The sequence below is a fragment of the Opisthocomus hoazin genome, chromosome 4 (genome assembly GCF_030867145.1).
Source record: "Opisthocomus hoazin isolate bOpiHoa1 chromosome 4, bOpiHoa1.hap1, whole genome shotgun sequence".
NCBI classification, from domain to species: Eukaryota; Metazoa; Chordata; class Aves; order Opisthocomiformes; family Opisthocomidae; genus Opisthocomus; species Opisthocomus hoazin.
The window spans coordinates 8,333,985-8,354,362 of NC_134417.1; the positions used below are offsets into that span (position 1 = coordinate 8,333,985).

Consider the following 20,378-nt stretch of genomic DNA (forward strand, 5'->3'; position numbering starts at 1 on the left):
GGCAGCTGGCAGATGTCATTGCTGAGCCACTCTCCATCATCTTTGAGAGGTCCTGGAGGACAGGAGAGGTGCCCGAGGACTGGAGAAAGGCCAATGTCATTACACTCTTCAAAAAGGGCAAGAAGGAGGACCCAGGGAACTACAGGCCAGTCAGCCTCACCTCCATCCCGGGAAAGGTGATGGAGCAGCTTATCCTGGAGGTCATCATCAAGCAAGTGGAGGAAAAGAAGGTTATCAGGAGTAGTCAGCATGGATTCACCAAGGTGAAATCACGCCTGACCAATCTGATAGATTTCTACGAGGTCATGACTGGCTAGGTAGACAAGGGGAGAGTCGTGGATGTTGTCTACCTAGACTTCAGCAAGGCTTTCAACACTGTCTCCCATAACATCCTCCTAGGGAAGCTCAGGAAGTGTGGGCTGGACGAGTGGTCGGTGAGGTGGATTGAGAACTGGCTGAATGGCAGAACTTAGAGGTTTGTCATCAGCGGCACTGAGTCTAGTTGGAGGCCAGTAACGAGTGGTGTCCCTCAGGGGTCAGTACTGGGCCCAGTCTTGTTTAACTTCTTCATCAACGACCTGGATGAACAGTTAGAGTGTACCCTCAGCAAGTTTGCTGATGACACCAAACTGGGAGGAGTGGTGGATACACTAGCAGGCTGTGCTGCCATTCAGCGAGACCTGGACAGGATGAAAAGTTGGGCAGAGAGGAACCTGATGAGGTTCAACAAAGGCAAATGCAGGTTCCTGCACCTGGGCAGGAACAACCCCATGCATCAGTACAGGTCTGGGGCAGACCTGCCGGAGAGCAGCTCTGCGTAGAGGGACCTGGGCGTCCTGGTGGATAATAGGTTAACCATGAGCCAGCAGTGTGCCCTGGCTGCCAAGAAGGCCAATGGGATCCTGGGGTGCATCAAGAAGAGTGTGGCCAGCAGGACGAGGGAGGTTCTCCTTCCCCTCTACACTGCCCTAGTGAGGCCTCATCTGGAGTACTGTGTCCAGTTCTGGGCTCCCCACTTCAAGAAAGATGAGGAGCTACTGGAGAGAGTCCAGCGGAGGGCTATGAGGATGGTGAGGGGACTGGAGCATCTCTCCTATGAGGAAAGGCTGAGGGAGCTGGGCTTGTTCAGCCTGAAGAAGAGAAGGCTGCGAGGGGACTTAATAAATGCTTATAAATATCTCAAGGGTGGGTGTCAGGAGGATGGGGCCAGCCTCTTTTCAGTGGTGCCCAGCGACAGGACAAGGGGCAATGGGCACAAACTGAAGCACAGGAAGTTCCATCTGAACATGAGGAAGAACTTCTTCCCTCTGAGGGTGACAGAGCACTGGAACAGGCTGCCCAGGGAGGTTGTGGAGTCTCCTTCTCTGGAGATATTCAAGACCCGCCTGGACACGGTCCTGTGCAGCCTGCTGTAGGAGACCCTGCTTCGGCAGGGGGGTTGGACTAGATGACCCACAGAGGTCCCTTCCAACCCCGAACATTCTGTGATTCTGTGATTCTTTTGGAAACTCCATTGCCAGATGCTACCAGGCAATATGACACGAACTTTTTACTGGGAAAAACTCCTCAAACTCTTTTCAAAGGAACCATAAACTTATTCCTCCCACCATTTAAATTGTTAGTAAGCAAGAGTAAAAAACCACTTAGTCTAATCCAGCACAGCTCTTGCACACCCATCTGTATATTTTGCTTATAATATTCAGTACTATTGAATTCAAACACAGGTTTAACACATAACTTACAAGTTATTCCCAGAATTGAAACAGTTGTGTCGACTGCATTGGGTTTCAGAATAGCTGCTGCATAGAAATGCCACAGTCAATCAATTAAGAAAGCTAAAAGTAGTCAGTCACCCACGGTTGATTGGATTTAGCAGTTGGTGAATGTTTTTTGTTCTTGGATCAACTACACCCACTTTCAACACTGATTAAAAATTTTTGATGATCTCTTCCACCTGTTCAGGACAATAAACAGGCTCCAAAGCTAATCAGCTCCAAAACTAATCACCTCCAAAATCCTGGGTAAGTAAAAAGTAGCTCTTAGCAGGCTGCCATGGCATGAAGACAAAAGCAGGTGAAAAGTGAAGCAATACCTGTGTAAGACAAGTTTCTAGACATCAGTTTTTGAGGCCAGTAACACTTACAAAAGCAGTGTCCTCGGGGCACGGGAAGAGCGGAGATGCTGCCTGCAAATATTGAGAGGCTGCCACTGGCTTGGGCTCTCCTCCCTGCTTCACCCAGTGCAGCAGGAAGCCACCACGCAAGCACACACAACGTGGAATGGCATCATCATGAGTGAATCTCCAAAACTTGAAACAACAGAAACGGCACTGCTGGTACTTCTGAAAAAATAACATCCAGCTTATTGGGTTGCTTCCCCTCCATGAGGTGAGAGATCAGCAAAGTCAGCAAGACCCTGAATCCTGGCTCTGCCATTCCCATGGCTCCTCCAGGCAAAGCTGAGCTGCTGCTGCCCATTTACACACTTGGATGCTTGGGAGCATGTCGTGTCCGTGTGCGCCTGCCCAAGCCTGAAACTCATTTAATGGCAGAGGCGGCTGATTAGTTTTCTGTTTCTTTCCTCCATCTGCGGATACCAGAGATCAAAAGTTGGTCAATGATACATAGATGTCCTGCCTCTTTAACAGCCATAGTGGAGCACCGTGAGAGAGCCTGCAATACGGACAAAAAAGGTCCCTGAGGATGCCGTGCTGCAATCCTAACCATTTGGCCAAACAAAACCCATCTGCCATCATAACATGAACCTGAAAACAAAGCTGACAAAGCGAGGAGTTGTGGGACTCCACAGAGACCTTCCTGTCTGTTGTTAGATACCTTTATTTTGTATTGCTAAACACATACTTCAAATATTTTTGTGAGTAATGGCTTACATTAAAAAAATACAATAGACAAAAAGACCAACCTGAATGTGATATCACTACTTGAGTCATCACCAAAATGTGCTTTAAAATATATTTGCTGGTGAAAAATATAAATAAAAATTACCTAAAGTTTCATGTAACATGTGAGCTAAGGACTAGGTCCTTAAGCTGACGCCAAGTCAGGGCAGTGCCAGTGAAGTCAGTTCACACCAACTGCAGGACCAGATCAACTCGTTTATCCTTATTTTCTTATTATTGTCAGTGTCACCTATCCTAGGCCTTTCACATTACGCTGCTTCAATCAACCCAGCAGCCTCTTTAATTGTGGATGAACACTGTCGTTCAATTTTTAACCTCACATTTTTTTCCAGAATCATTTTTTCCCAAGGGAGTTTTAACCAATTTTTCAAAAAGGTGAAAGCAAATGCTCTTTAATATTTGCCATATATCAAGAATCCGCAGGCTGGCAAGTGCCAGATAAGCTCTCAGACACAGATTAAATGAGATAAGCAGATGAGCCAGGCACTTCCCTGCTTCCCTGGGGATTGTCATGCTGAATTATTCGGTGTTGAGTTTCCAGGTGATCCCACTGGCACACAGCAATGAGGTGGTACCGAGCTCCACAGAACTTCTGAAAATTTGAGGCCAGAGTATTTAAGGGACTTCTGGATTTAAACCTACTGAAAACTCTATCCCTGATGCCTGCCCAGATGTTTGCATCTTCAAAGCATGTGTGGCTCAGCCAGCCGCAGTTGCTGAACAGCCGAAATGCTGATGCTGTCCCAGAGCCAATGACCTTGCCCCAGCCTTCAAATGAGCAGGAGCTCAGAGAGCAGCTCCGAGGACAGGGGACACCCACCCCGTCCCCTCACTCACCGAATGACACTCCCGTATCTTTGACCCTGCTCAGGCCTGGCGACAGGAGGCCCAAGTCTGTTGCTGGTGAGAAGGCAAGGCATTACCCTTCATGAAAGCCACCATCCCAGTAACACTTGTACTGTGAGAGAAGGACTGATTGCGAAGGCCACGAGAGGCAGGAAGGAGGAAGGGCCTGCAAGGGCAGGACCTGCCTCGGGCAGCTCTCGCAGGGGTGGGCTCAGGGCAGGGTTTGCTGCAGGCTCCAAGGTGTGAGAGGCACCAGAGCGGCACAGCAGGTCCTGCCACAGTGTTCCAAACTCTGAGCTTATATGGCTTCTCGCTGCGACGGCTGGCTTCTGAAATATCCCTCCCCCAGGTGACTATGATGGAGATGTTTTCGGAGCTTTGTCAGCAAGACACTTAACACAAGGCTGAAAATCCAGCTGGGAAGTGGGAGCTCGTTACACAAGCTGCTGCACCCCTTGGCTAAGCAGCTCCAAAGCGTCATTAAGCAGTTGGCAGTAGGTACCTACACGCACCTGTAATTGCCCAACAGCCCTACGCTGCCCGGCCCTGAGACTCGAGCTATTGACCCCAGGGGACGCAAGTTTCCTTGGCAGAAATGGGAGAAGAGCAGGGTTGCTGACGGGGGTTTTGCTCTACAGAGCAGCGCTTTTCTTTAGATTTTAAAACAGTCCTCAAAAAACAAATACCAAAATGCCTCAGACCATTTAATTCCTTACAAGATTTTATAGAACAGCATCACAAGGAACTTCGAGAGGACTATAAAAACAAGAATTTCCTTATCTTTTGTTGGTCTGGTTACAGGCTAGTAACCCACAGCAGATTACTGTGACTACTCTCTCCCTTCACTTGTGGAGAACACATTTTACTAAGCTGATTGAAATGGAATGATTGAAATGCAATGCCTTAGGTTTTATTTTTTAAAGAAAACCTCTACATATTCATGTAACTTTCTCAGAGGCTCCTGTAAACAAAGAATTATGTTCAGGGCCACTGCCAGAAATAAGATATGTCAGAGGTCTGTAACCCATTCAACAGAGGATCAGTCAACGGCTCAAGCATACTTCCTTGCAAGGGAAGGGGTAAAATAACTGAGGTCAAGGCCTCAAACACAGCTCTAGTTTTAATCATGTTGTTGATTTAGAGCATAACGTGCTTTTTTTTTCCTTCCAAATTGTCAAAACCCATTTTGTTTTTCTTGACATGTCTAGAATGGCCCCAATGTCTCTGCATAAACCATGTCTGTTCTTCACACTATTCCATGCTCAGCCCATTGACAGCCACGTACATTGTCACCGAGATGCAAATACACAGGCTTCATCTGAAAATAGACCCACTTGCCTCATGCCACTGTATAAATATGTGGAGAGAGTGAGGAATAAGTAGAAAATAAATGTCTTTTTGGTAAGGAAAAATTTCAGTAAAATCCATGTACTTGGAAGAAAATTAAACCATTGGGGTAAAAAGTTTTGATAGGATGATTTCTTAGATTTAGGAGCTAACAGGGAAAATGAACAGAATCAGAAAGAGAAGGGAAAGTACCCAAGTGCTCAGTCCTCACTGGACATTTTGAAACAGTTGTCTCTTAAAAAGATGTGGAGGTTTTGCTTTCATATCACAATAGAACTAAATAATTTGTAAAACTTCTCCGAGCGTCTTCCCACATAACAAATACTCAGCACAGCACACAATCCAGGATGCTGACAAGTAAAAGTAACGTGCTTTAAGGCACATGCGGGAGTTATGCAGTTTAAATGAACTTTGGGAGTGCGGTCCTGAGAAATCTGCTGAAGAGAATGAATCCCTTTGGGGCAAACACCAGAATTATTACTCTGAGTTCTTTATTTGTATCTGTTGTGGATAAACAGTAATTTAAAAAAACATGCAATAATTAGAAATGGTCCATTTCAGGTTTGTACAGCAACTACTTTATTATTTTCAGATGCAAATGTTTGCATTGTTCGCTATTTTACAATTTTACAAACTAGGTATAAAAGACCATAAATAAATGACATAAGTTATGTGTACCTAAAATTCATGGAGGGGGAAAAAATTACAAATTAAAACAAAATAGAAAAATCTATGTATCTAACCCAGAGATCATTCAAATGCACGAACCAAGAAATGCTGTTAGATTTTTTCACTATGAACTAAATTATAATATGCCTCATACATTCTAATTTTAACCACAGTCCTTGCATATTCCAACATACTTGCAGTGATACAAAAAAATAAATGCACTCTCTTTTTATTTGTCTGATTAGTATTTCAGATTTTTTTTTCTGGTTATGAAAATGTCACATAAAAGAAAAATACTGCTTTTTAAGTCCCGTTTACTGGTTACTAACCAGCCTTTTGTATTTTATACATATATATTTTTAATACATAAGATCCATCACAAAATCAGTACACCAAGAAACCCGGACAAACATTGACCAGTGGTGTGTGAGCAGGACAATTGCTACCGAGCAGCGGCCGATGGTGCGCGGCACTCCCAGCGAGGAGCTCTCCCCGAGGGGACGCAGCGCCACGGCACGGGCTGTCCCTTTGCCCCAGCGCCATCCGGAGCAGCTGCCCCACGGGTGGCCCACGCCGGGTGGCTCAGCTGGCACCTCCCGGTGCCGCCTTTCCATAGATTTGCTGCTGCTCCTCCACCCCAGCAGGCAGCATTACGGCTAACAAAGGACTTGGACGGTCAGTGAGCAAGGAGAAGACGAGGAAGCAGGAGCAGCTTTGGGACATCACTGTACGGCTCCGGCCAAGGCCGCGCGCCCTTCGGAGCCAGCCCCGGTCCCGCAGAGCTTGCTGTGCAGAGCGCCCGGGGCACGGCAGCAGACACCAGCCCCTCCGGCCAGGGAGCGAGCAGGGAGCAGCACCTGCCCCACTCCCAACACCTGGCGACCGCACACTCCCTGGGCTCCGGCACGCAGCCCCACTCAGAAACTAGCCTACGATACATTGACAGGGAATTCTCCAAACACAGAAAGCTTTTCCAGGTAGTACCAGCAAGTTGCAGCACTGTTCCTTGGCCCATGGAAGAATGCCTTCTACTGCACTTCACCAGCTCTTCGTCCCCCTCACGAGGAACACGACACTTTCCACAACTCTCCTGCCAACTACTGTGACATTACAGGTCTTGTTACATTTTTGTTCCTTAGCTGTGCTGGGAGCAAATGAAGTGTTTTCATTATTACGTTGCAAGATGTCACAGCTTGCACACAGAGCAAGGTGCTTCTGCGAATGGAAGAATTGCATATATTTGTTCGCATTCAACAAGTCTTTAAAATCCTATTTTTGCAGATAAAAAAGGCTACTTAAGAATTCAGTTCAGGGTTACCAGTGGATGGATATGCAGGTGTTGCCTCCATCACCTTGCCACTGAGAAACTGGTTGATCTTGATCATGAACAGGGTATTAGTATGAATAAACACCACTTATGAAAATCTTTAGCACCCTTATAGATCCTGCAACCCACAACTCCAAAACTAACTTGAAATTGCCCGTTTCAGGCTGCAGAACTGCTCATTAAGGTTAGTGTGGCAGCTAAAAAATACACTTCTACAGAAATTTAAACGTTTTTTAATGTGAGTTCTTGTTACCATTGCAGACATGAGCTATTGGCCTGCTGTCATACGACAGCGGACTCCTGCGCTTCCAGAGATGTTTTCGGCACATTCATAGGCAGTTCTACACACGAGGTGACTCGCACGCAAACACACGCACACAAGCACACATACGCACCTTTCAGAGGACATAATAATCCATTATCCATTCAAGGAAAAAAATATATTTATATCACTGCAATGGCACGTTTTGTGTAAAATTTCACTTCACCAATGTATACAGGCAGCTCACAGGAACTGGGTTCTTTGCTGCGGCGCCTGGCCTGGCGTCCATGGGAAGATGTGTAGTGCTCCATCACCCGCATTTGTCCGGGATGCAGCAGTGACAGCCAGGGGAATGAGGAGAGAAAATAACAAAACATATAAATAAAACCGAAGGTGGGAAGAGAAAGCAGAAGGGGAGGAAAAAAAAAATCCAGAAGTCTGCAGGGCTTTGACACAGTACATTCCTCAAGTGACAACGGGGTGCTGAGTCTTAACAAGTTAGTTATCTCTCAACGAAGAAAAAAAACGGAGTGGGTGGCACAGAAGAAAAAAAAGGAAAGTAAAAGTCACACTGTCTTCAGGGACCGATGACTGTTCAGTGTGTGTTTTCCAGAATCAGTGCTATGGAAGACGCAACTGTGGATCCAGAAGGCTTCATGTCTAGTCTATGTTCCTCCATGGTCAATATGATCAATAGGACGCGCTACGAGGCCATGAAAGCAAAATCTAATTTCCCTGCACAAAAAGCAAACACCAATGTATTAAACAACATGCAACAAGACAGAGACGCACACCCACCCAAATGCCTCCCCTCAGACTTCCCAGCAGAAGCACTGCTGCAGGCAGCCAGCCCCTCCCTGGCTGGTGCCATCACTGATTCACGCCAAAGGAAAGGACCTGAATCGCTGCCCTGGTGGACAGGTTATACGGCAGCAGGGTCAATGAATTTTTAAGGAATTGAACCTCTCCCCAGAGGTGGGGGAAGGATTTCCTAAAGGACAGAGGAGCACGTAGGAAGAGATGCAATTCTCACACACCAGGGTGGCTGAACGGCAAATGCAGGGGGCTGCAGCGCACTGCCACGTCCTGCTGGCTGCTTCGGCCGTCCTGAGCCAGCAAGACAAGTACAATGAGCACTTCTCAAAGGGTGACAACCCTGGGCCTTCCTTGTCCCCTTTCTTACCCTCACACTATTTTGAAGTCTCACTTCCATGACACATCTTATAAATGGACAAGTAACGTGTGTGTGTGTGTGTGTGTGTGTGTGTGTGTGTGTGTATGTGTATGTGTGTGTCACCTACTTTTTTTAATCTGCTCTCCTCCAGCTAAAATCCCATTCAAGTGGATGCCCCCTGACTGGCCATATTTTATCACAGGGAACACAATCACCAATGGCAGTTCCAAAAACCTGGCATCGGAGCTGCCTTCACAGTTTTCATGCTGTAGGGACAGAGTTTTTCATTTTGTGTGGAAAATACTGGAGTGTTTTGAATTACCGTTACTAGACTCTAAGAAAGCAATTTTACAAACAGGCCAGAAAATTGGGTGTATTTTGTTTTTACATAAAGAGACAATCTCAACAGAATGCAACAGATTTACAGCAAGGGAAAACATAAAGTGTCTCTGCACTTAAGAAGCAAAAGAATTTTTGCTGCTGGAAGTGCAAGTGTCAGGCCTTTAAAATGAGTAACCACTTCTTATGTTGCCTGGCAAAACGGCATTAAAACCTGCTGGTTTAAGTAGTTTTTTACAAGAAATCTTAAATTTCTTGAAATGGAAAAGCTTTTACAAGTAATACTGCAAAGCAGTTTTTACTAAGCTGTCATGACTTGACAGGATCCAAATTTAGCATCCCATATTCTGAACAAGTTGTTTTCTGAGAAAGTTGGGGGTGAGGGAGTTGGTGGTTAAAATCAGCAAGTTATTGTTAAGTGACAGAAAGTGACGTGAGTGACAATACAGTAAGTGTGACTTGTCCAACTGAGTGAGCTGTTTTGGATTTAAAATAAATGCAATTATTAAAAAAATCTGACATATAGAATCACCAAATCATTTCTGAATTTGCTATCAGGTGCGGAGTGGGACCAGAATATTATAGACCCAAGAACCAGTCTTAATGCCATCTCTTAGTGCCAATATAAATCACCTTTCTGGCACAGCTGAAATGCAATGTTTTCTCCAGAGGATGAGTCATGAAGCACCTCCTCCTACCCAGCACAAGTGGGCCTGATCCTGTCTCTTTTCTAAGGTCATCCTCATCACAGGACTTCAAAAAGGAATCTTATTTATACACTCTGATCAAAAAGAGTAATAAAAGCTTTAATATACATAATAAATTTTTTTTCAATGAGGGTGGTGAAACACATGCACAGGTTGCCCAGGGAGGTAGTGGAGGCCCCATCCCTGGAAACTTTCAAGGCCAGTCTTGATGGGGCTCTGAGCAACCCGGTCTAGCTGAAGATGATCTTTAAATGTCCCTTCCAATCCAAAGCATTCTATGATTCTACAAAAATGTAAGCCTAAATGTGTTCAGAGCTTTACTGGATAAAGCTTTATTCAATGTGACCTAATGAGGACAACCACATTCCTATAGCAGTCACCTCCACCTAGGAATCCTGGGGATGCTTTCACTCAACTTTCCATTTATTTCTTAGAGGAGCTGGAGCGAAGCTTTTCAAGCAGGTCATGCTCCATTGCGTTTGCCACACTTGCCCCATTTTCTTCTGCTCCCCCTCCCATAAAACCACTGACATAGCAACTGAGACTGATCTTTCTAAAACACAAATTTTGGTTCCACTGTTGTTCGTGACAGTGCAGGAACGGTCCTTGGTTCTTCCTGGTGTATTTATGAGTAACTGTACTTTACAAGGTTATTCTTACTTTCTACGGGATCCATACGTGTGGGGTTTTCCAGCCAAAAAATAAGGGCATCCCTATTGCTCTGAGTGTGAAGTGGGGTCAGGCTCTTAGCACTGAACTGAGTGAGCCCCAAGACACACTCCTACACCTTGTCCACGTATCTTAACACGCAACAGCTTGAGAGGAAGACGGGGTTTTGAAACAACAGCAATTTTCCCTGTCATCAAATAGAGTAAACAATGGGAAACACTAAGCAATTAGCCTGGGAATCCAGCACAGGTTCATACAAATCAGCCCAATTAATACATAGCACAGCACCTTCCCCTCCCGCCCCCCCCCCCCCCCAGTTTAAGAAATAAAGCACCATGAACATGCTGGACACTGTACTTCCACCGACCTTCTCCATGTGGCAAAGGGAATTGCTTCTTGAAAGAGAAAAGAAGTCTGAAAGCTCCACAGCCACGATTGTCACAGCTGACTACTGGCAAGATGTTCACAAAATGTCTGTAAGTGGTAGGATTCAGCATGGCACAACAGCCAATTCTCCCCAGAAGTCCAGTTTTGCCCAGTAATCCACGAGGTGGGTCATTTCATGTCTCATCCCCATGAACGGGTAGACCACTAATTGGCAGGCACTGATCAGCCAAATGATATTCTCACTGAGGTTTCTGCAAGGTATTAGTGATGCATCAAGTCTGCAAAAAATATCCTAGGGCAGATTCTTCATTCCAGTGAAAGATGCACAACGGTGGTTTCACCCACAAATAAAACACTATGGTAGTAATCCTACAGGTCATAGGGAGAAAGAAAGTAATTTTGTTTTTGTTTTTTTAAGCACAGTATCTGGCAGCAAACATAGCATCAAAACTTGAATGTGACTTTATATTTATATAGATACATGTATTTTACATATCGTTGATCAACAGAGAAGTATGTTCCAAGAAACAATTTGTTCCGGGTCTGGTTTCAAATGACGGCTTGTCATTTCTGGAGGCCCCTCTCCCAACACACACGCTCGGTTTCTGCAATCTGTACATCAAGCAATGCTGCAGATCTTTATTTCGACGGGCGAGGAGACGAAGTAAAAAAAGTGCAGTTCTTCAATTAAAGTGCATGGATGAGGTAAACTAATTTCAAGAGTTTTGAGTTTATTCAGTACCGGCTCAGACAGGAACCATCCTGCCATGCATCTGTTGCATTTGGGTGCGCATTGCTTGAACGCTGCTCAAGATCTTGTTCTGGTGTGCGATGGCAGTGATCCCGATCCTTGCCAGGTCCCTGTGGAAAGCAAGAGAAGCAGGAGGCTGAGAACTGTGAATCAGATGCTAGTGCAAAGAAAAGTATTAAGAGTCAACCGCAAGCAACGTAGCAAAAGCAAGGCAGATGTACAGAAATGTTTAATTAAATAAGTGAAGGCATTGTGGAGGCATTTTAAAGTTATCCTCTGTCCAAATGAAAGGCATTCCATTCCTTTAATGAGTGTAATGATATGCAGAACAAAGCAAGAGGCCAATTAAATCCAGATTTACCAGGTTTTTGTTATATCACTGAGTACTTACTCCTGGTTCATATGCACCACAGCCTCTAGGGTGGTATAGCCAGCAGCTGTGAAGTTATCCTTGTATCGCTCCATTTTAATGGCTTGGAGCCAGTCACCAACAGAAACAACCGCCGAGAACTCGGGGGAGCTGGGATCCAGCAGGGCTGTGCTAGGTCTGGATGCCAAACAGTGAAAGGACAGAGAAATGGTGTCAGCTGCATCATGAATCACAAACCAAAGTTTGGTCTCTGCAACAATTATCCTCAATGATTAGGGAAAGTAGGGACAAGATGTTGTGCCCAGCGAAACTGGTGGCTCTCTGCACAGCAACGTAGATCAATGCAAGAAACTTCACAAAATGCAAAGTAATAGGCCAATTTTTGCTAAGAATGAATTCGACCTTAGGTTTCTATTTTTGCTTTCAGATCTAATTTGAACCACACTGCCACTTACAATTTCCACCTCAGATGTGACCAAGTTCATAGAAAATCCTTTTACTTCAAAAAACAAAGGTGATGGCAATGTTGGAAGGCATTCAGCCTACTGGGTCTGTATCTCACAGGCAGCAATGCAAGACCTTGCCAATCCTGCATGTGTCAGACCTCAGCTCAGCAACTATAGAAACACTACTGAAGTATGCGCAAAGGAACTTGGAGCTCACAACCTGCCAGACTGGTTTGGAGGGCAAAACTCAGGGCGGGTTCAGATAAGTCCTGTTTCTAGCCAGGTTTGAAGGCAAGCTCAGTGCATTCAATCAAACTCAGGACAGCAGGGAGTTAATCCCCTCTTTAATCAGTCCATTCCTGACGGGCGCGTGTGCCAGGACTGGCGGGAAACATGCGCGCTTTGATCTTTGTTTGTACTGTGGAATGTGCTTCCCATCTTCCCTTGCACAGATTTGCGAATAATTATTTTTACAAAATTTGCTTCTCTTATTACTCATTTATTACTTCATGTATATTGTAAATCACAGTTGCATTAAACCATTGTAAATTACTACTACCTAACCAAAACAACTACCTTTTAGCCATTTATTTGAAAATGCGTATCACCAAAGATCAGGTGTGCAATAGCATAGTTCTGTCTTGCCTAAGGCACCAAGCATGTGCTGCTAATACTTGGTACAACACTTTCATTGTACTATCTAACACAAGACCAATGATGGCAACCTAATTATAAACAATTATGCTCAACGTATAAGTCATTTATTAATAATGTTATGCATACATGAAATTCATATTCCAAAGAGGAGAAAAATAAAGATCTATAAATAGCCATGAACATGAAATGACTTTGAATAGGCTATTAGCTCACATACACACACACACACACATATGCAAAATGACCTTGAACAGACTATTAACTTCTGTAAAATCTACATATTTTCAGAGAGTACCTGTAAACTGGAAAGAAAGCAAAATGGAGGAGTTCATGCTGTGATTCTCAAATCAAATTATCACAGCAGATCATATTGTGATTCTCACTATGTAAATTATTTAAGCCTCAAGGGTGGATACATTTTTGCCAGGCTACCAATCCAGTTAGGGCAATCTGGAATGTATGCAGTGATAGTGGCCTCACAGCATTAATAATCTCTCTTCTGATAATGCACATTGTAAGCCAGAGTAACAAAGGGACCTACAAGTTTAAAAATGAAAATAGCTTTTTCCAGGATGTTGTTCTGTTGGAGGCTGAATCAGAACCTCTGTTATTCCTTCTCTGATTCAAGAATCTTAATTTTGTATTGCCCAATGGATATTTTTGTACCTTCCCTTCTAAAGATATTTTCCCATTATATTCCTCGTTTCTTTTCTTTTAAGCTTTTTTCCATATTTGCTGTAAGCAAATTTACCTGACAAAGCAAAGACATTTGAAAAAAATACAACAAACCTCGTGTAAATTAGTAAAGCTCCTATTACTTCAGCAGTGTTTCATCAGCTTAAACAAACTGCTGATCTGCCCCAACAAAGACATTTTGGTTTTAACCTACAACTCTGGGAGTTTCCTTCCTACTGCTCTTCTTTTGCACGTACCAGGTATACCATGCTTAGCAAACAAAACAAAACACAAATGTAATGCGGGATCAGTGGAGACATGAAACTGGCTTTCCACAAAATTAAATTCAAATTCACATAAAAATTAATCCACACCTTCCCAATGCCCGCAAGGCGTTGGCTGTGATGCCGTAACGCTCATTTGCAAATCCTACACAAACCTAGGGTTTATAAAACTTGATGATGTACTTTTCCTGCAGAAAACCACATCACTCCTGCTAGCTACGCTGCATTAAGGCTACCCCTTCAAGCCCTTTCACTAGAGGGGAGGAGGAAAAGAGGCTGCAAACTTTGTCTTCAAACAGAGCCTGCCTGTATCAGAACTTTTTCAGGACATGCTTAAGACTACGCTACCAATTTTGATCAGCATTGGTGTGATACAGCAACAGCTCTTTTCATTCAGTTTTCCTTCTCACAGAGCCAGGAGAGTCCGGGGTCCCCAGTGGGGTTCAGCAGTGTGCCAGCACGACCCCTCTGACTCTTCTGCATGGTGCAATGTCTGCTGCGCAGTCTGGCTCTGCAGAGCTACAGGGCATGCTTTAATCCCAGCACAGAGGTGTAGGTGACTTGCAGCTTTGCCTGTCATCTCCACTGTGCTCCCTCGTGCATCACCATTACGACAGCACAGCTGACCTGGAGCTCTCGCTGCCCGTCCTCTTCAGGCTGTTGGGGTTGCGGATGAGTTTGTCCAGCATGTTGACGATTTGTCCAAATTTAGGCCTGTCACTGCGTTCCTTCTGCCAGCAGTCTAACATCAGCTGATGGAGAGCAATGGGGCAGTCCATTGGGGGTGGCAGCCGATACCCTTCTTCAATGGCTTTAATAACCTACAAATGGCACAATTAGGAAGACATTAGAGAACATCAGACAGTATTCACATCTTCCAGCTGAGTATCATTTATCCTAGGGCAATCCAAAGCATGGAAACAAATCCAGAATTAAGTGAAACCACATGGAAAACTGCACTCAGACTCGGGCAGTTGGTGGTCTCAGAACTGTCATTTCTCCTCGGCAATTCAAAACTAAAAGGGTAGAGCGTCCAAAGCAGACAATCATCCAAAGCAGACAATAGATACAACAGCGCAATGTATCACAAAAGAGTACATGGGATGAGTACATGGGATGCAGGGATGACAAAATTGCCTTGTTAGAATTAAGCAACTATCCTTGTTAGACAGAGGGTTGGAGAAGCAATAGCTCTACAGCAAATCTGTCAGTTTTGGGTGCGATAAGTTGAAGATGGAATTTTCTCCATGATTTTTAGGGTACAGCAGATCATCCCCTCAACCCTATCCTCCTGGTCTAGCTCATCTCTACCAGTAATACAGGCTTTGTAGAGAACCTCTTCTCTGACCATCATATGCTTCGAACCACGAAATGCAGAGATGGGAACACTTCTGTGCAGCTTTATCAAGAAAGTTACAGAAGTCCAGCACAGCAGCAGCTTAAGCATGCATTTTTTTATTTAATAGAAACCAGAAAAACTCAGAAGCTGAAGTCATTTCCAACCCTTCAAAAAGGGCTCCGGAGCTCAGTACTCTGATGGCTTCTTAGCTCTCTTAGGAGAATGATGTGTGACCAGGACTCAATTCTGATATGACAGGGATATGGCCCAGAAGCCTTCAGATCTTAATTAATCAATATGACTTTGCTGGCAGCATTCACCATGAGACTAGAGACAAGGAGTGTACAGAGACTGAATTGCACTAAATTCCCTTGTTCTGGTCTTGTCCAATTAGTGGCTAAAATCCACTGGGAGGACAGGGCAAGGGATATGCTGGCCCTATTAGCAGCTATTCAGTGCCCACAAACAAACTGTCTCTCACTGCTCCAGAAAGTATGAAGATCCTTTTGATTTCTCTCGATTCAACAAACATCGGGAATAATTTGAAATCCACTTCTGCTTTGTTGTGAAAAGCACTGCTCTCACCACCATTAAGGAAAAAAAAAGTAGTATGGCTATGCCATGTACCAAAAAGAGCACGCAAAGACAGTAATACTGGCTTTCACTGTCCTGTTCAAGGCAGCTTTTTGACACGGTCTAGCACTGCACGTTAGCAGTGCGTACCAGCCGAATATGCCAGCTCTGCGTCTGTGGCATTGAGCTCCACTTTGCTATGTAGACATGCCTGATATAACTGAGACACATCTGGTGTTTTATTTTCTTGCTAAGTCTTGATGATTTCCTGTTAGCAAAGAAAGGCAAGATTGGGTGCCAGAAGAGACATTTCACATCAGAAGGAAATTAAGATTATATCCCCTGTTTAGATTAAATGCCATCCGCATCTAGACACTCTTTGAAAATGTTCAGCTCTACATAAGAAAGCAGATGACTTGTAAAATGACTTAACCACTCCCATGACCATATATTCACATTAACATTTTCTTCTTCCTTTATATGTTTGTAAATCCCCTGGGAAATGCATTATGGATAACCTATGCCTCATTTTCACTGGGATTTTTTTTTTCATTTAATAAAAAGTCTATTAGCAAAAGCTCTTATTAGCATCATTATTAAATACTCTTCTGGAATAGCAGCCATTGTGCATGCTCCCTCTTGGAATACACTGAAGTAGTCCAGATGGTACAGTTAAACAGGACATGCATAATTTAAGAATGGTCATTTAGGAAAGCTGCTTTTTAATGTCCTCAGGGGGCAGCTATGCAATTGTCGCAAGGATGCTCTGACTGATAATCAGAATTGGGTTTCATATGTGTTGGTTTAGATATCCTACAAGAAATAAAATCATCTGGAAGAATTACAAGCATAGTGGGGTTTGAAGAATTAACTAATAGGAAGCCCCATTAAATTCAAGTGCTTTTTCTTAAAGACTTTCAATAAAGTTGAGATTTAATATCAACATTCAAATCTTCCCTCTCTTGACAGTATTACAATCTGACAGTTTAAATACACGTTTCCCTTCCCTCCATTCTTCTTTCTTACTTTAGGAAGACATTAGAGAACACCAGACAGTACTCACATATTTTTCTTACGATATTTTTCCTAAAATTAAAAAAGAAAAAAAAAAGAAACGAAAAAAGATACATGCACAAATTATAGACCCTAATTTGAGAATCCCCTATTCCCTAACCATAGACCGGACTTGAAGTATTAAAGGAAGTCCTAGCTCCAGACAGGTTCCCTGAGAAAATGGAAATCTACCACCCATGACATCCTTTCAAAAACCTGCAGTAAAAGTCTTACAACCATATACCAGATAACACAGAAACACATCAGCAGACATCTAGGGACAAAGATGAAGGCAGAGGGGAGAAAGGGAGAGAAAAGCAAGAGGCTCAGGAGACTCACATCTTGATTGGACATGTCCCAGTAAGGTCTTTCTCCATAGGACATCACCTCCCACATGACGATGCCATAGCTCCACACATCACTAGCTGATGTAAATTTACGGTAGGCAATTGCCTCTGGTGCAGTCCACCTGATGGGGATCTTGCCACCCTGTCACAAATAAAAGGAACCACAGACTAGTGAGTCACTGACCCAGTAATGTGCGTGGCTAACACTGATCTACACTGCCATTAAAAATACAAAATGGTTTTCTGCACACAATTCCAAAACCCTTCTTAAAAAGGCATCCACTTTCTCTTTTTCTTGCCATAAAACTGTCAGATCCAACCAGGAGGCAATGCTGCCCATTTGTTTTCTTTAGTCACAAGGAGGCGAACCAGTAAATTGTTAGACGTATTTTTACCAATCCTCTAAGAGATCTCTGCTTAGGGCTATGCTGAAGCATGAGAACAAGACAGGGGTTTTACAATGTATATATTAAAGATTTAGTTGACAAAACAAATAAGTATGTGCTGTTAATTACTATTTCCTTACTTTCCTGTTTGACCTGTTTGGCCTGTTTCAGAAAAATGGGATAATAAACACTTTGCTTTTCAAAAAGGTAAAATAAATAGAAGATAAACTAGGAAGATTTATGAATACTGTGGTGTTTCCCATGGGCAATACCCCAAATCCTACCAGAGATGTGAGAAGGCAAGCAAGCCTCTGGGCTCTCCCAGCCTCTGTGGGAGGAGTTCAACACTAAACCATGGTACAAGGCTGCTTTTGCTACCTGTTGGAGAGAGCTGCCTCTTGCTACAGTACTTCTTTTTAAACAAATAAACACACTCAGGCATCTGATTTGGGCCACTGAGGTCCTGCACTGTTTTAAAAGGAACTCACTCCATCCTGTTTATCTGATTTTGCCTTAGCTGAGTGATCCCAGGCCAAAGATTTCTCCTTTTGTTTAGGCTCACACGCAAGGTGGTTTTAATTGAGTTTTTGGTTTCCTGCAGTTCCATCTGGGGAACGACTTCAGCTGAAGAAATGTTTTAGGGTTTTTTCATTTGCTTTTATGCTTTTTTGATAAAGTTTATTTTGGTAGGGATTTTCTCAGCAATCTTCTAGATAGTTTTGATCCATAACTGAGTGCAGCATGTGCACACTTAATGGTTTATTGTTCTAATATCTCTCTCAAGTGTTTAATATGGACTTGTTCCGAAGCCAAGCGAAATCAAACAGGGTCCTTCTCCTGACTTCTTTGGCCTTTGCATCAGGCCCTTTGTGAATCAGGTTGCAGCACTGTGTGCCTTGTGTGGCTACAGGATACTCTCACTTTAATGAGTTATACTACTAACGGGGAGCAGAACACATCATCCTCTTAAAAAAAGGATGCTTTAAAAATTGTATTCTGTTGCATCATCTCTGATTATGAAAAAGCTCTATTCCTCCTTTCAGACACAGATGCGTGGACATTTTTTAAACGTGGTTGTCATTCTAAAAATTGTCAATAGGCTCTTTTTATTTAGCTGCTTGAGTACAGTGGAGTTCATCCAAATTTTCCTGATTCATTACTGATATCATATGAAGACAATGAACTGTAAAGCAAATGCCATTGATTCCCTGTAGCTTACTCTTAAGAGCAAACATTATACTATATCTCCACTCACTAAATTCAAAGGGAAGCTTTTCAATCATTTCTGTCTTGCCCTTGTGTGTTTGTCTAAACTTTGATTTACCTGAATACAGCTTTTCAGACCACTACTTCTGCTTCTTCCACTTGCCACCCTTAAGAGTGAGAAACACCAAGGCTGGCCAGCATTTAATACTACATGAGTCTATCCTTCCCTGTAATGAACTGTGAATCCATTAAAGGATGTGTTGGGATTAAGCTGCAAAATCCAAGTGCTGCAAACCAGCTCTGCACTAGGGACAACAGATGGAGAATGGCAGATATTTAAAAATGAAGAAAATAAGCAATTAAAAAAGGAGACTATATAAACTCTGACTTTTCTTCTTTTACGTGCATGTTAATTACAGAGGTATTGGTACAAATGCTGGTAATGGTCGGGATGTTGTTTTGTGGCCAGAAGTACTTGCATCAGTACTATTTCACATGCAGCATATTAAAATGGCTTTAGCAAAATTAGTTAACAGCAGAATGCTGAAATATAGATAAAATGGGAAAAAAAAAAATGGGAATGCAGGCCTCACTCTTTTCCCAGCCCAAATTATTTATGTCAAATTTATGACTAGCTTTATGATGGGCAAAAGTGGATTTATCTTTTTTTTGTTTAGTGGCATATCTACACTTGCTGTATCAAATCTCAGTGGGACTAGCCACTTGGAAATCATCATGCATGTCTATAGATATCAGAAGGAATAGAAGCCCAAGCGCTAATTTCTGGCATCAGATTCCTGACACGCACTCTAGCACGCTGAAGGAACCAGAGGAATACAGGGGTCACATCCTCAGAGAAGAAATACTGATGTAGCAATAACACTACATCAATTTATACTAGCTACAGAGTCCAGGCCAATGTTTATTTTTAAGTTGTGATACAGGTTTTCACTTGTGACTGACATTACTTTAAAACAAACTGTCACCTCCCACACAGTCAGACAAAACCAATATGTAGGCAAGGAAATCCACTGTACATTTTCTTTCCCTCCTTACCCGTGTGGTATAAGCTGCTTCAGGGTCGTCTTCCAGGACCCGGGACATGCCGAAGTCAGACACTTTGCAGACCAAGTTGCTGTTGACTAGTATGTTTCGAGCAGCTAGATCCCGATGCACATAACTCATGTCAGACAGATACTTCATTCCTGAACCAATGCCACGAAGCATCCCCACCAACTGGATGACCGTAAATCTGCCATCATTCTTCTGTATAGGAGGAAAGGAAGAAAATCACTGAGCATTAAGCTAAAAGCTACATTACTGTCATTGCTGAAACTGGCGAAGAGCATATCTCTGGATTCCTATCTTCTCTTAAATAAAATGCAACGTTATTTCCTCACTCTTCTAACTAGTGTCTATAATTCACCAGTAAAGTAAGAACCCAGAGGTTCTGTCACAGGTTCCAGTGATGCAGTATCCAGTTTGCAATGAATATTGTTTTAATGAGTCTATAGCTTTGCGATGCTCTCAAAAATGGAGCAAATCAGAACTGTTCCCATTAAACATGCATGATTTAAGACTCTGCTATTTTAAACACTACAGTTATTCTATATTCTTTCACCTTACATTTATTCTGGTTTTCCC

The 20,378-nt window shown here is 43.3% G+C and overlaps 1 protein-coding gene across 2 annotated transcripts in view; it reads right to left on the reverse strand.

The window, feature by feature from the left end:
* Positions 1-5,677: 5,677 nt before the first annotated feature.
* EPHA4 (EPH receptor A4) overlaps positions 5,678-20,378 on the reverse strand; it is a 107,346-nt gene continuing 92,645 nt past the window's right edge. Inside the window, exons 13-19 of one of the 2 annotated variants that reach the window (XM_075417840.1) lie at positions 19,791-20,000; positions 17,135-17,284; positions 14,458-14,651; positions 11,790-11,945; positions 10,628-11,508; positions 7,505-8,106; positions 5,678-6,997 (exon numbers count right to left, since the gene is read on the reverse strand). In XM_075417840.1, coding sequence (XP_075273955.1) covers positions 11,394-11,508; positions 11,790-11,945; positions 14,458-14,651; positions 17,135-17,284; positions 19,791-20,000 — 825 coding nt within the window. In that variant the 3' untranslated portion in view covers positions 5,678-6,997; positions 7,505-8,106; positions 10,628-11,393. Of the gene's footprint in view, positions 8,107-10,627; positions 11,509-11,789; positions 11,946-14,457; positions 14,652-17,134; positions 17,285-19,790; positions 20,001-20,378 lie in introns of both variants that reach the window. The other variant, XM_075417839.1, reaches the window with a different exon arrangement.